Source organism: Aplysia californica, unplaced genomic scaffold (assembly GCF_000002075.1).
Source record: "Aplysia californica isolate F4 #8 unplaced genomic scaffold, AplCal3.0 scaffold00770, whole genome shotgun sequence".
In the NCBI taxonomy this organism is placed as follows: Eukaryota; Metazoa; Mollusca; class Gastropoda; order Aplysiida; family Aplysiidae; genus Aplysia; species Aplysia californica.
Genome location: NW_004798040.1, coordinates 37,727 through 50,478, shown reverse-complemented (window position 1 = coordinate 50,478; position 12,752 = coordinate 37,727). Strand labels below are relative to the sequence as shown.

The 12,752-nt window shown below is 41.5% G+C and overlaps 1 protein-coding gene across 1 annotated transcript in view; it reads left to right on the top strand.

The window, feature by feature from the left end:
- LOC101854205 (glutamate receptor-interacting protein 2) overlaps positions 1 to 12,752 on the top strand; it is a gene marked incomplete in the record, with an annotated part of 40,751 nt that overhangs the window by 14,931 nt on the left and 13,068 nt on the right. The window contains 10 exon segments of the mRNA XM_013088587.2: positions 1,523 to 1,582; positions 3,908 to 3,979; positions 4,963 to 5,026; positions 6,536 to 6,681; positions 6,966 to 7,125; positions 7,776 to 7,921; positions 9,109 to 9,256; positions 10,325 to 10,512; positions 10,873 to 11,055; positions 12,412 to 12,593. Of these exon segments, the coding sequence (XP_012944041.2) occupies positions 1,523 to 1,582; positions 3,908 to 3,979; positions 4,963 to 5,026; positions 6,536 to 6,681; positions 6,966 to 7,125; positions 7,776 to 7,921; positions 9,109 to 9,256; positions 10,325 to 10,512; positions 10,873 to 11,055; positions 12,412 to 12,593 (1,349 nt within the window).

The following is a 12,752-nucleotide window of genomic DNA, read 5'->3' as shown; positions in this document are numbered from 1 at the left end:
AGTAAAAAAAAAAGCAAAAGCAAAACAACAGACGGCCAACAAGTGAAACATTGAACTTATCTCTAATCTATTGTGTTGAAAAGTAAAGTTTTGATAAAAACATTAAGAGATACATAGTTCTTTTCAAATATTGTGTGCTCATTGTACCAAAAGATGACACTAGTTATTTTACGCTTCCATGTATAGCCATCTTGCGTGCCCTGGAAAAGTTAAAGGTAAAAGAGACAGAGGTAGGCCAAGGATAAGTGACTTAAAGAACTTGAACGTTTGGATGATGGGAAAAGCCCAACATTTGCTTTGGTGGGGTTGGTTTTATAAAAAATATTTTAAGAGCATCTAAGCTGAGATTGGTGGCGAACCATGATTACTGATGTCTGTTTCAGATATGACGCTTGAAAAAGAAGAAGATTGTGTATAATTATAACATGAAAGGAAAGTGTAAGGATTGTATTTAATAGTTATACACTCAAACCTGCTCTAAAGACCATCTGTGTAAGACAATCACCTGTACAAACGTCCATTCCCTCCACCTCCCCTTCTCCCTGCTTTGTATTTAATACTTTTTAACATTATAATGACAGCGTGTTAGACTGTCACATGTCTTAGCACCCCCCCCTCCCGGGCAATTCTACTTACTTAAGTGTCTTTATGCCATTCCCAAAGGGGGGATATAAACATGTTCGTATGCACAGTAAAATTGTAAATGTGCTGATTTATCAATGTCATGCTCATTCTGTGCCGGAACAACATAGGGGGAACTGATGCTTTTTCCTCATCCTTACTATCGTTATTCTTCCTCTACTTCTTTTGTATGTTTTTCACTCTCTTGTGAACTGCTATTTCCGGGGTGCCTTGATAGTCGAAGCAGACTTAATGCTGTTGAAGCTAGAGAGGTGAGCAGAGTAAGCCTGATTCCCCATTCTCTGTTGACATCCACCCCTGGGCGCTCATATGACCTTATGTAGTGGCGAGCGCCGTAAAACCTTACTTTAACAAACAAACATTATATTGTCAGTGTGTAAGACAGTCACATATGTGTGAGGCAGCCATTTTTCTCCTCAACAATAAGTGGCCACCATGTACAATTTTGACTGTGTGTAGATCTAGTTGGTTTCTTTACAGAATACGTCTGGCATGAAGTGTTGTGTGTTCTTAAATTTATTAGACGTGTTTTCTCGTAGCAGTTTTGTGTTGTGCTGTGGTACTGTGCAGACATGTGTTGTGCTGTGCTATGCTGTGGTACTGTGTAGACATGTGTTGTTCTGTGCTGTGCTGTGGTACTGTGTAGACATGTGTTGTTCTGTGCTGTGCTGTGGTACTGTGTAGACAAGTGTTGTGCTGTGCTGTGGTACTGTGTAGACATGTGCTGTGCTATGCTGTGGTACTGTATAGTCATGTATTGTGGTGTGCTGTGGTACTGTGTAGTCATGTGCTGTGCTGTGCTCTGCTGTGTAGTCATGTGTAGTCATGTGTTGTGGTGTGCTGTGGTACTGTGTAGTCATGTAGCCAATGTCCTCCACAGATGTCCCCCCGCCTGACCTAGGAGATGGCGAGAACCCGTACCCAGGACAAGACATCTGTGGTTAGTCAGTCAGTCATTGTGGGAGTCATCATCAATCAGTGGGTGGTTTGGAGGGTGCTCTGCCGTGGTTAACTCTTTCTTTCTTGTATCAAATATCATTCGTCCTTATCACGCCTCCTTTTCTTTGTATATTGCAATCTTGGCTCTTAAATGGTCGCTTTTAAGTACAAGGGGACTATCCTGAAATATGCCGTTTTGAGAAAATAGAAGCTAAAGTTTTTGCCCCTTGTTCAGTTTCTTTAAAAGACAAGAAGAGTTTTCTCTATAACCAAACAAATACACACACTAATGAAACCAAACATCTCCTATAGGCAGGAGGGCAATGTCCACTTTTGGTGTAAATCAAGTTTTCTGGAAATCCCCGAAATCTGGGTTAGCCAGCTTGTCCTTAAAAGCGCCCTTATGACCTATTCGTATTGCTAGTGCTGTAAAACTCTTATTTAACCTAAAGTCATCATCATTGCTTTTCTCATCCTGGATCAGGGTATAAGCCACGAACGAACAGTTCAAATACCTTCCACTTTTCCCTTTTCCTGAGCTTGCCTCTTTTAACAGTATTTCATGTCTTCCCACTTGTCTGTATATCATTCTCTGGTATGGTTTGCTTTTTCTTTCCTATCAAACTTCTATTGTCTTTATCTCTCCTTCTTCTTTTTTGCGTTTATTACTCCCTTGTAACACCTCTAATCTTCGGCACTTATATGACCTTATTGTGTTGCAAGTGCCATAAAACACTTACTAAAAAAAATATATCATTCTCTGTAATTCCACTTCAGGTTTTATTTTGCTTTTCCCTTGATCTCTTACCAGGTGGATTCCATTCCAAAACTTTCTTTTTTACGCAGTTATTGTGGAAGTGGTTTTGGTTCAAACAGAAGTTAAAAAACCCCCATAAAAGTGTTAGTAAAGGTAAATTTTAGCCACCCTTGTCTTCAAACATCACGATGATCATAATAATGACTTTTTTTCTTGTTGTTCTAAAGCATGTGTGAAAATCTCCGTCTTTGATTGCTCTTAGTGAGTTACAATACGTCATGCCTGCATGTATACAGTTGAAGACTACAAGGGAAACAGTTGCTTTATCCCAGCATCCAAGCGAAATAAGTGGGGGGGGGGGGGGGGGGGGGGGGGGGGGGTTTTATATTTTGAAAAAAGATTCTCTGAGTCCCACAGGGGTTTCAATCCCTGCAGTTTTTCATGAAATAAGAATTTAAAAGGAGATAAACAGGGGGGAAAGGGGGGGGGGGGGAAATCACATAAAAAAAATTATTACTTTAAGTTGTGCACTGTAAGGGCTTCATGATACCCCAGTTTTACATAACGTATTACAGAGAGAAAGACAACAGGGTCCATGCAAAAGAGAAGGGAGGAAATTTTACATCTTCCTTCAAGATGCATTTATGAGGTTCCAAATTTGAAAAAATAAGATATTTCACTATCTTCAAAGTATAACTGTCATATTTTCACCCCCTGCAGTCTTCAAAAGCATGTTCAATTTTGTCTCCACGAAGCAACGTGCCCCCACCTCTCCTATTCCGCCCTCCCCTCCTACTCCCCTCACCCCATGCATTTGTTGGTAGTCAGTTTCTGTTGTTCACACAACATCAGCTCTGAGTGCTGGTAAGTGCTAGACTGGAAGTTAAGTGCTCTAGCTAGACTCATCTTACATGGAAGGTGGAGGGGGGGGGGGAGAGAGAGAGAGAGAGAGAGAGAGAGAGAGAGAGAGAGAGAGAGAGGGGGGGGGGGGGGAGATCGCGAGTAGGTTGTTGGCGGGTGCTGTAATGTGGTTTGCTATCCTTCTTTCCTATCAAACATCTATCGTCCTCGTCTCTCCTCCTTTTTTGTGTATATTTCTTTCTTGTAACACGTCTATTCTTCGGCACTTATATGACCTTATTGAAAGTTATTGTGTTGCAAGTGCCGTAAAATTCTTATGTTTTTTCGTCCCCATCAACACAGTTTAGACATTCACTCCTGTGAGGTACTCTCAGCAAGGTCTGTGATAGTTAGACATCCTCTCCTGGCCATTTTCTTATGACTCTGTGGGTGGTTGGAAGGCGCCTCCTGTAATTCATACTCCTTTTCTTAATGAACAAGCAATAAGCAAACAGATTCTTACTGTCGTTTAACATTATGGTATGTCAAAACTAAAAACATGAAAATCGAATATATTGTAGAGTTTGATGAGGTGTCTCAATCAGATCAAGTCTCATTCCTCTTCTTAAATCAGAAAAAAAAACTCTTACAAAAGAAAAAGAACCTGGTATTTTGACACACGACAAGGATGAGTGACAGTGAGGATATGTGTGCCTGTTTGTCCCACAGAGACCAAGAAAGGCTCCCTGGTGGTCCAGCTACAGAAGAAAGAAGGATGTGGTCTGGGGCTGACTTTTGCAGGTAGGGCTGGGACACTTATTTGTGAGGCGTGCTGACAAAACCAGTTACTTCTCGCAATACACTGATGGAGATATTGGCTGAACATTGACACAGGGGTCAAATTTGTAGATTTTTCAAATGAATGCGGTTTTCTTCAAGTTACACATGCCTTGTATCATTTGTATGGGATAGAGTGCTATATAAATGTAATATTATTATTATTTTGTTAATTTTTTTTTTAAATTAAAAAAAAATATTTTATTATTATTCATTTTATAATAATAAATTTTACATAAATACATTTTACAAACTCAACCTATAAATTTGATGTATCTATACCCACAAAGCTAAAAACCTGAGCTGTAACTCATTTTATCATCATGCCTCACATTATTTGTTGGCTTTTGTCTGTCAAGCTGAGTTACTGGAGTGGGGAAAGGAAGGGGGTATGGGATGGGACAGCTTGTTGGATGCTGGTAATGGCAGGGAGGATTTGTGTTAGATTTCAACAAGCTTACTTGCAATTTCTTTTGATTCTGTGGGTTGGTGGAGGGTAGCACCTGTAATTTATACTCCTTTACTTTCCCTAGTTAGTTTTTGTCGGCTGTTTTGCCCTTTTTCTTTCATTAATGACCATTATTGCATTGATATGCTCCTCCTTTTTGAAACAAACAAATTTGTAAATCATTTTGCAATGATACCTTTCTGTTCTTGTCTTTCTTTTTTCTCTCATCATGACTTTCAGGTACATGTTACAACTTCCAATAATTAGAGGCAGAAAGAGAGGGAAGGGAAGGAGGGAGAGAGAGAAAGAGGGAAGAAGGGAGGGGAAGAGTAAGAGAGAGAGTGAGAGAGAGGGGGAAAGAGAGAGAGAGAGAGTGAGAGAGAGAGAGAGTGTTGACAGCAGAGCAAGAACTGAAAAACATAACTGAAATGACGGACCTGTTGTTGCACAAATTCTTGCCCCTGTGACTTCTAGCCCCACTCTCCCCTATTTCTTCCAGGTGGAGTGGACAAAGGTCAACGGCCCTATGTCTCCAACCTGCGACCTGGCAGCATCGCTCACAGGTAAAGTGGGGGTCGTAGGGGTCATACTTGGCGCGGGAAGTATTGCATAATAATAATAATAAATAATAAATAGCATTTGTATAGCGCATATCCCCGCTCAACAGCAGGCTCTTTGCGCATACAGACGTAAGTCATTCTTGGCAGCCTTTGAGATACGTCTGTATGCAATACTGCCCGCGTTGGGCTCACAGACTGTAGAAGTAACTGCAGGGTGGGTGGTTGGAGGGTGCTCCTGGTTGGTTCTATGTCTTTTCTAACCCCCCCCCCCTCCCCCTTGCAGTTTCTGTCTGTCATGCTTATTTCCCTTTTTCCCCTGCTCTAAATGTCTGTTATCATGTTTGTCGGTGTGCTTCTCTGTTGTCTAACAAACTTGAACTGTCCAGAGTGGGTGGTTGGTGGGTGCTGTGGTCTGGTATGGTTTGCTCCTTCTTTCCTATCAAACATCTATCGTCCTTATCTCTCCTCCTACTTTTTTGTGTATGTTACTCTCTTGTAACACATTTATTCTTTGGCACTTATATGAGCTTATTGTGTTGCAAGTGCCGTAAAACTCTTACTGAAACTTTATAAACTATCTAGCGAGAGAAAACACTTGAGTGAGACAGGACTGACGTTGTACATATGAGTTGCGCTTATGATGTTGTCTTTGTAATATAATATATACATGAAATATGATGCAAATGTTAATAATAATGATAATGTTTAAGCCACATACATTATATTATAAACAGTATTCTGAAAGTATCCCAATGTTATTCTGATTGTACAGATTTTAAAAGGTCATAGGAAATAGCTATTTTATACACAAGATGATTTACTCTTAGAGGTCGGCATGTCAACTGACTAGATGCTGCAGTATTGGTTTTTCTTGTTTTCCTCATTTATCATAAACAGCACATGCTTACTTGCCTGTACTGCAAATGTGTCTTGTGTCTACGTGCATCAAATCTTTCTTCTGTTCTTAAAATTTTGGTATGTAGTACATGCTAAGGTAGACATATTTTAAATTCTACTTGCTGGACAAAGCAGGGAATGGGTTTATGACTTGTTGGAGTTAAGATGGTCGGAGTGTAATGCTATGATGCTATGTTGTAATATGTTTGTGCGGGTGGTTGGAGGGTGCCACTGATAGGTCCTACTTCTTTCCTTTCCCTCTGTTGTTTCTGTCTGTCTGTCTGTCTTGCTTCTTCTTCTCTGCACTCTGTGACGGTTATCGTGTCAATGTGTGTGTCTTCATCATTATGATTTGGTGCCTTGCCGACTGGCGTGGGCAATCATGGACCTCCACTTCTCTCTGTCCTGCCTTGCAGTTGTTCTTGCTGTTCCCAGACATGTTGTTATCTTGTCCAATATATTTTCCCTCTGTCTGCCTCTTCCTCTCTTTCCATCAAACTTGCCTGTTGTTACAATATTCTCCAGTGCTTCTTTCCGCTTTCTGTGTCCTATGAAATTTGCCTGTCGCTTTCGTATATTCAACATCACTCACACTTATACGTTTGTGTATGGCAGGTGTGATGCCCTGCTGGTGGGCGACCTGATTGTGTCTGTCAACGGGATCCGCGTGGCCGGCCTGAGCCATGACGAGATCATCAAAGTGCTCAAGAACACCGGGCCTGACGTCAGCCTGGAGGTGGAGTACGAGATGCCAGACCCAGGTTCGAACCTCTACATAGTACTGATAGATATAATATGATAGGTCCTTCTTCTTCTTTTTTCTCTCTTTTGTACTGATAGCCATGGTATGAAAGTGGGTGGTTGGCGGGTGCTCTGGTGCGGTCTGCTCCTTCTTTCCTATCAAACATTTATTGTCCTATTCTCTCCTTCTTTTTTGTGTTTGTTACTCTCTTGTAACATCTCTCATCTTCGGCACTTATATGACCTTATTGTGTTGCAAGTGCTGTAAAACTCTTACTTAACACAAAAACGTTCCTTTGATCAGGTCTTCAGGGTGGCCCGGTACAGACCAAGTGCCAGGACGTGGTCCTTGACCGGGAGCTCAACAGTTTTGGTCTGACCCTGCGGGGTGGAATGTTGGTGGAGAGGATGAGGCCACACCCACTGACCGTTGTCGCGATACGACCCGGAGGCCCTGCTCACAGGTACAGTGCTGTCCACTTAACTGCAACTCTAATAGATAAGAGCAACCTCCACCTCCGCTTAATAGCAACTTAAGCTTGTGTAATTGGAATTTTTTTCTATAAATATGATGTATACTATTGTCAGAATTTTCCAAGCCGGCCTTCCATTTCCAAGGAGAAATGTGTTTGTGTTAGACAGGTTGTGGATGATGTCTTGGACGGTTTCATTATAATGTAGAAAAATTGCAAAGGGGAAGTGTCTGTTTGTACAGGTGATCGTGTGGGACAGGTGGCTGTTACAGCAGGTTTGCCTATATTTATAGAACATGGGCTATGCATTATTATTACGTTAACTCTTTATCTCCAGCAAACTGCTCCCAGCGGCTCACTGTCAGAAACGCTGTGCCGGTGAGCCAGGGGCACATTTCTGTACTAAGACTTCGACATCAAATGACTTTTCCGCAATAGCCGAAAGCAGGTTTCTTTTAACGGGGGTTCATTCATTAGATGAAGAACTAACAAAATAGGTTCACTTGTGTTGATTTAATGACCCATCATTTAATGACGTTTTTGTCATTTTTAGATTTAGTACCAAAAAGGGCCCCGGCGTAGTGGGTTTACCTCCATCGGAGATATAAAAAGTTAAAAACATTTTCCTTTTTCCACTTCAGACAGGGGAGTATTCAGATAGGCGACCAGGTGCTGGCCATCAATGGCTACAAGGTGAACCACCTGAGTGTGAGCGAGACCCTGGGCATGCTGTCACAGTGTCAGCACACGGCCACGCTCACCGTCTCTTACACCGTCGCCACCATGGGTAAGTCAACACTCCCTCATATCTCATGGGTGGTTGGTGGGTGCTCCTGTGGTGTGGTTTGCTCCTTCTTTCCTATCAAACATCTATCATCCTGATCTCTCCTCGTTTCTTTTTTGTGTTTGTTACTCTCTTGTAACACCTCTAATCTTCGGCACTTATATAACCTTATTGTGTTGCGAGTGCCGTAAAACTCTTACTAAAAATAAACTCTCTCATATCTCATGCAACTCGCTGCTCTCCTGTAGAGGTGGGGTTAATTAGAATCAATAAAAACGATAGTAATAATGATAATGAAAATAATATTTACATATTGCTCACCCCGTTTAACACTTTGCGGTCACTTGGCGCAATAATGCGATGGTGAAAATGTTCTGCGCCAGGCCCGAGAAGTCTGTTGCAGTCACTCCCCTGGCAGCATGACCAGATGAGGTGTTTTGTACTGCTGACTGTGTGTCTGCTATGTGTTAAAGACCCCCCCCCCGGCAGAATTTTCCTTTCTTTTCAGCTTCAGCTGTTGGAAGCACTGACAATAGCAACACTTAGACAATACAATGTGTACTGACTAAAAATCTACTTTTATCTTTGAAATCTTAGAACAAATATGACTGAGCTGACTTGTAAGTGAGATAAATGATTTGATCTTTTTTGAATTACTGGGTAGGGCATTCCAGATCTTGGGTCCCTGAAATTTTTATGCCAATGTCCTTTCACCCATTTCAGCTGATAACCTTAAACGGTGAGCTGGAATATGAGAGAGAAATGTTTAAAATACTGTTGTTGTTTTCATTTAAAATGACTATGTAATTTTTGTTTGTGTTGATATGACAGATAAATGTTTAAAAATACTGATATTGCTTTCATACATACTATTGGTGTGAGTGGGTGGATGGCAGGTGCTCTTGTACGGTTTGTTTCTTCTTTCCTGTCAAACGTCTATCATTCTCATCTCTCCCCTTTCTTATATTTGTATGTCACTCTTCAGTCACTTCTAATCTTCGCCACTTAAACTGCGTTGCAAGTGCTGTAAAACTCGTTTGAAAACTAATCGGTGTTGTTTTTAAACTTTTATCGGTGTTGTTTTGACTTTTATAATATTGATGTTGTTTTTATGTATAATATTGGTGTTGTTTTTAAATATATATATATATATAAATTATATTGTGGGTATTGTTTGGACTTTTGTGTAGATATCCTGTCTCAGTCTGAGCCCCCGGTGCTGATAGAAGTGGACCGACCTTCAGGGGTTGACCTTGGCCTGTCTCTGTGTCCCGGCGTGTACGAGGGCAAACAGGGCATGTGTGTGGAGTACATAGAGCCCATGGGCATCGCTGACAGGTTGGTGTTTGTAGCTTCTTGTGGAAATAGGTGTCAGCTCAGGTTTTGAAATAGCTGTAGTATTTTAGGAAAACTGCAGTAGCGGAGCGGTTAGTGCGCTCGTCTCCGAAGCGGAAAGTCCGGGTACGAGCCTTGGTTCGGACACGGATTTTTTTCACCCCCTCCCCCTCCTGCCCACCCAGCAGTAATGGGTACCTGACTTTGAGTTCTGGAAGTAAAGGCGGCTTGCAAAGGAACTGGCCACCCTTCCACAATATGCCGAAGGCCCAGGAAGTTGTCTCGCTAACAAGACAATCCCCAATGTCCGGATCGGATGCGGGAGCAACTTTACTTTTATTTTAGGAGAGATCTTCCCTTGTACCATATGTTTGTTTAGTGAGTTCATCCTTCTCACACGCTCACTCACACGTGGACTGAAGTTGTCTTTAGGCCATTCCCAAAGGGGGGATATGAACATGTTCTTATGCACGGTAGAATTGTAAATGGGCTGATTTATCAATGTCATGCTCATACTGTGATGGAATAACATAGGGGGAACTGCTGCTTTTTCTTTCCTCATTCTATCTATTGTCATTTTTCCTCTACTTCTTTTGTATGTTTTTCACTCTCTTGTGAACTGCTGTGGGTGGTTGGCGGGTGCTTTGGTGTGGTTTGCTTCTTCTTTCCTATCAAACATCTATCGCTTTTATCTCCCCTCCTTCTTTGTGTTTGTTACTCTCTTGTAACACCTCTAATCTTCGGCACTTATATGACCTTATTGTGTTGCAAGTGCCGTAAAACACTTACTAAAGCTAAAATTAAACTGTGAACAGCTATTACCGGGGTGCCTTGATAGACGAAGTAGACTTTGTGTGTGTTGTTGAGGCTAGAGCTAGATTCCCTGTCTGGACTTCTCTGTTGACATCCATCCCTTGGCGCTCATATGACATTATGCAGTTGTGAGCGCCGTAAAACCTTACTAAAACTATGTGTTTGTGTGTGTGTTTATATCAAAGTGTTTGTGTGTGTGTTTATCTGTCTGTTTGTGTGTGTGTGTTTATCTATGTGTTTGTGTGTGTGACCCCCCAGGTGTGGAGCCATGCAGATGGGCGACCTGATCCTGTCGATCGACGGGGCGGCGGTGGATGTGATGTCGGTGGCCGAGGCCGGGCAGCTGCTCAAGTCAGGGGGAGAGAACCACGTACGGCTGGAGCTGGTGCCGGTCACACACCTGGAGAACTGTGCCAACCGACAGTCTCTGTACCACAACAGTTCTTGTAAGACAACTCATGTCTCTCTCTCTCTCTCTCTCTCTCTCTCTCTTTCTCTCACAAACACACACACACACAGACACACACAGACACACACACACACACACACTGTTTTGTTACTCTCTTGTAACACCTCTAATCTTCAGCACTTATATGACCTTATTGTGTTGCAAGTGCCGTAAAACTCTTACTAAAACTAAAGAACAAACACTTTCCACCTTTCTCTATCCTGGGCTAGCCTCTTGATGTTATTCCATGTCTTCCCACTTTTCTATCCATCAATTGCTGTGATTCTTCTCCCTGTACTCAAATATATAGAAACAAAAAGTTAACGGTGGTAATATTAATTGTGTCCCTCTGTTCCAGCCCTGGCTCCCTCGTTCTCCTCCCACACTCTGCCTTCGCTGGGCCCGGCCGGCGGGAAACTGACCGGTGGGATGTCCAGTCTGTGGGACACGTCCTCTGTGGGGGCCACGCCCTTCGGCACTCTCAACATGCGCAAGAGGAACACGTTCAGCCGGGGCCCGGACCGCCGGGCCATTTCTTGTAGTGAGTGCCTACGTATAAAAGAAGTTTTTTACCTTCTAGCATATGGCTTTTGTCAGAATGAGCATAGATGTGTTGTGCTCTTAAATAGAGTATGTTTCTGTATATAACTCCAGAGGTCTTGTATTTAAATTCCTCCCGTGGTTGAATAATGCACCTGATGTGAATGTACTTTTTGTCAGCTTTACTTCTCTTTTCATATTGAATTTTAATGAGAGTAATATATGATTTAAATTTGTTTTGTATACCTGCATGTGTTTTTATGGTCCTGTACAGCCTAGAAAAATTTTCTTCTGGGATAATAAAGTATTATCTTATCTTATCTTCTTATCTTATCTTCTTATCTTATCCTTACAGCATCAGGCTATTTTTAGCCCTCACTTCTTCCCCTTGGCTCAGGTAATACTGGAGTCCTTGACTCCTCAATCCAGCCTATACTATTTGTGTCGTCATTTTTTTGCAGACATTAAAAAAATGTCTATATTTCTTTTGTTTGAAGTTTTAGAAGACAACATGTAAATTACAATACAAATTGATGCTTATTCTGACTATAGTCTTACGTTAGATGGTAAAAAAACTTCTTTTATATCTTTCTTTCTTTGTTTTACATATCTTCTGCTGCGTGATCTAACAATTTTGCGTGGAAAGGGGATGTGATGGGTCGTTTGTTATGCTTTTTGTCTTTTTTATACTTTTGGTGTTATACATTTCATCTATGTTATGTGACTGTATGACTATATTCTATGACTGTATGACTATATTCTGTGAATGTATGACTGTGTTCTGAGACTGTGACTATATTCCATGACTATATTCTGTGACTATATTCTGTGAATGTATTACTATATTCTATTACTATATTCTATGACTATATTCTATGACTGTATGACTATATTCTATTACTATAGTCTAGGACTATATTCTATGACTGTATGACTATATTCTATGACTGTATGACTGTTTTCTAAGACTGTGATTATATTCTGTGACTATATTCTGTGACTATATTCTATGACTGTATGACTATATTCTGTGACTATATTCTGTGACTATATTCTATGACTGTATGACTATATTCTGTGACTATATTCTATGACTGTATGACAATATTCTATGACTGTATGACAATATTCTATGACTATATGACTGTATTCTAAGACTGTGACTATATTCTATGACTATATTCTATGACTATATTCTATGACTATATTCTGTGACTATATTCTGTGACTATATTCTATGACTGTATGACTATTCTGTGACTATATTCTAAGACTGTGACTATATTCTATGACTGTATGACTATATTCTATGACTGTGACTGTGTTGTGTGACTGTTCTGTGACTGTGTTCCGGCAGTGTCCATCGCGTCGTCGAGCACGTCTGTGCTGAGCGCCACTAACCAAGTGTGTCGCACCGAGGCCACAGAGGTGATGCTGAGCCCTGAGCACAGGTCGGTCGGCCTGACCCTCAAGGCCGGTGGGCTGGGCGAGCCGCCGCTGGTCACCTATATAGAGCCACGCAGTGCCGCTGATAGGTCAGTGTGTGTGTGTTTGTCAGTTTGACTGATAGGTCAGTGTGTGTGTGCGTGTGTTTTTCAGTGTGACTGATATATCAGTGTGTGCGTGTTTGTCAGTGTGTGCTTGTCAGTGAGACTGAAAAGTCAGTGTTTTTGTGTTTGTCATATGAATAGCAACACC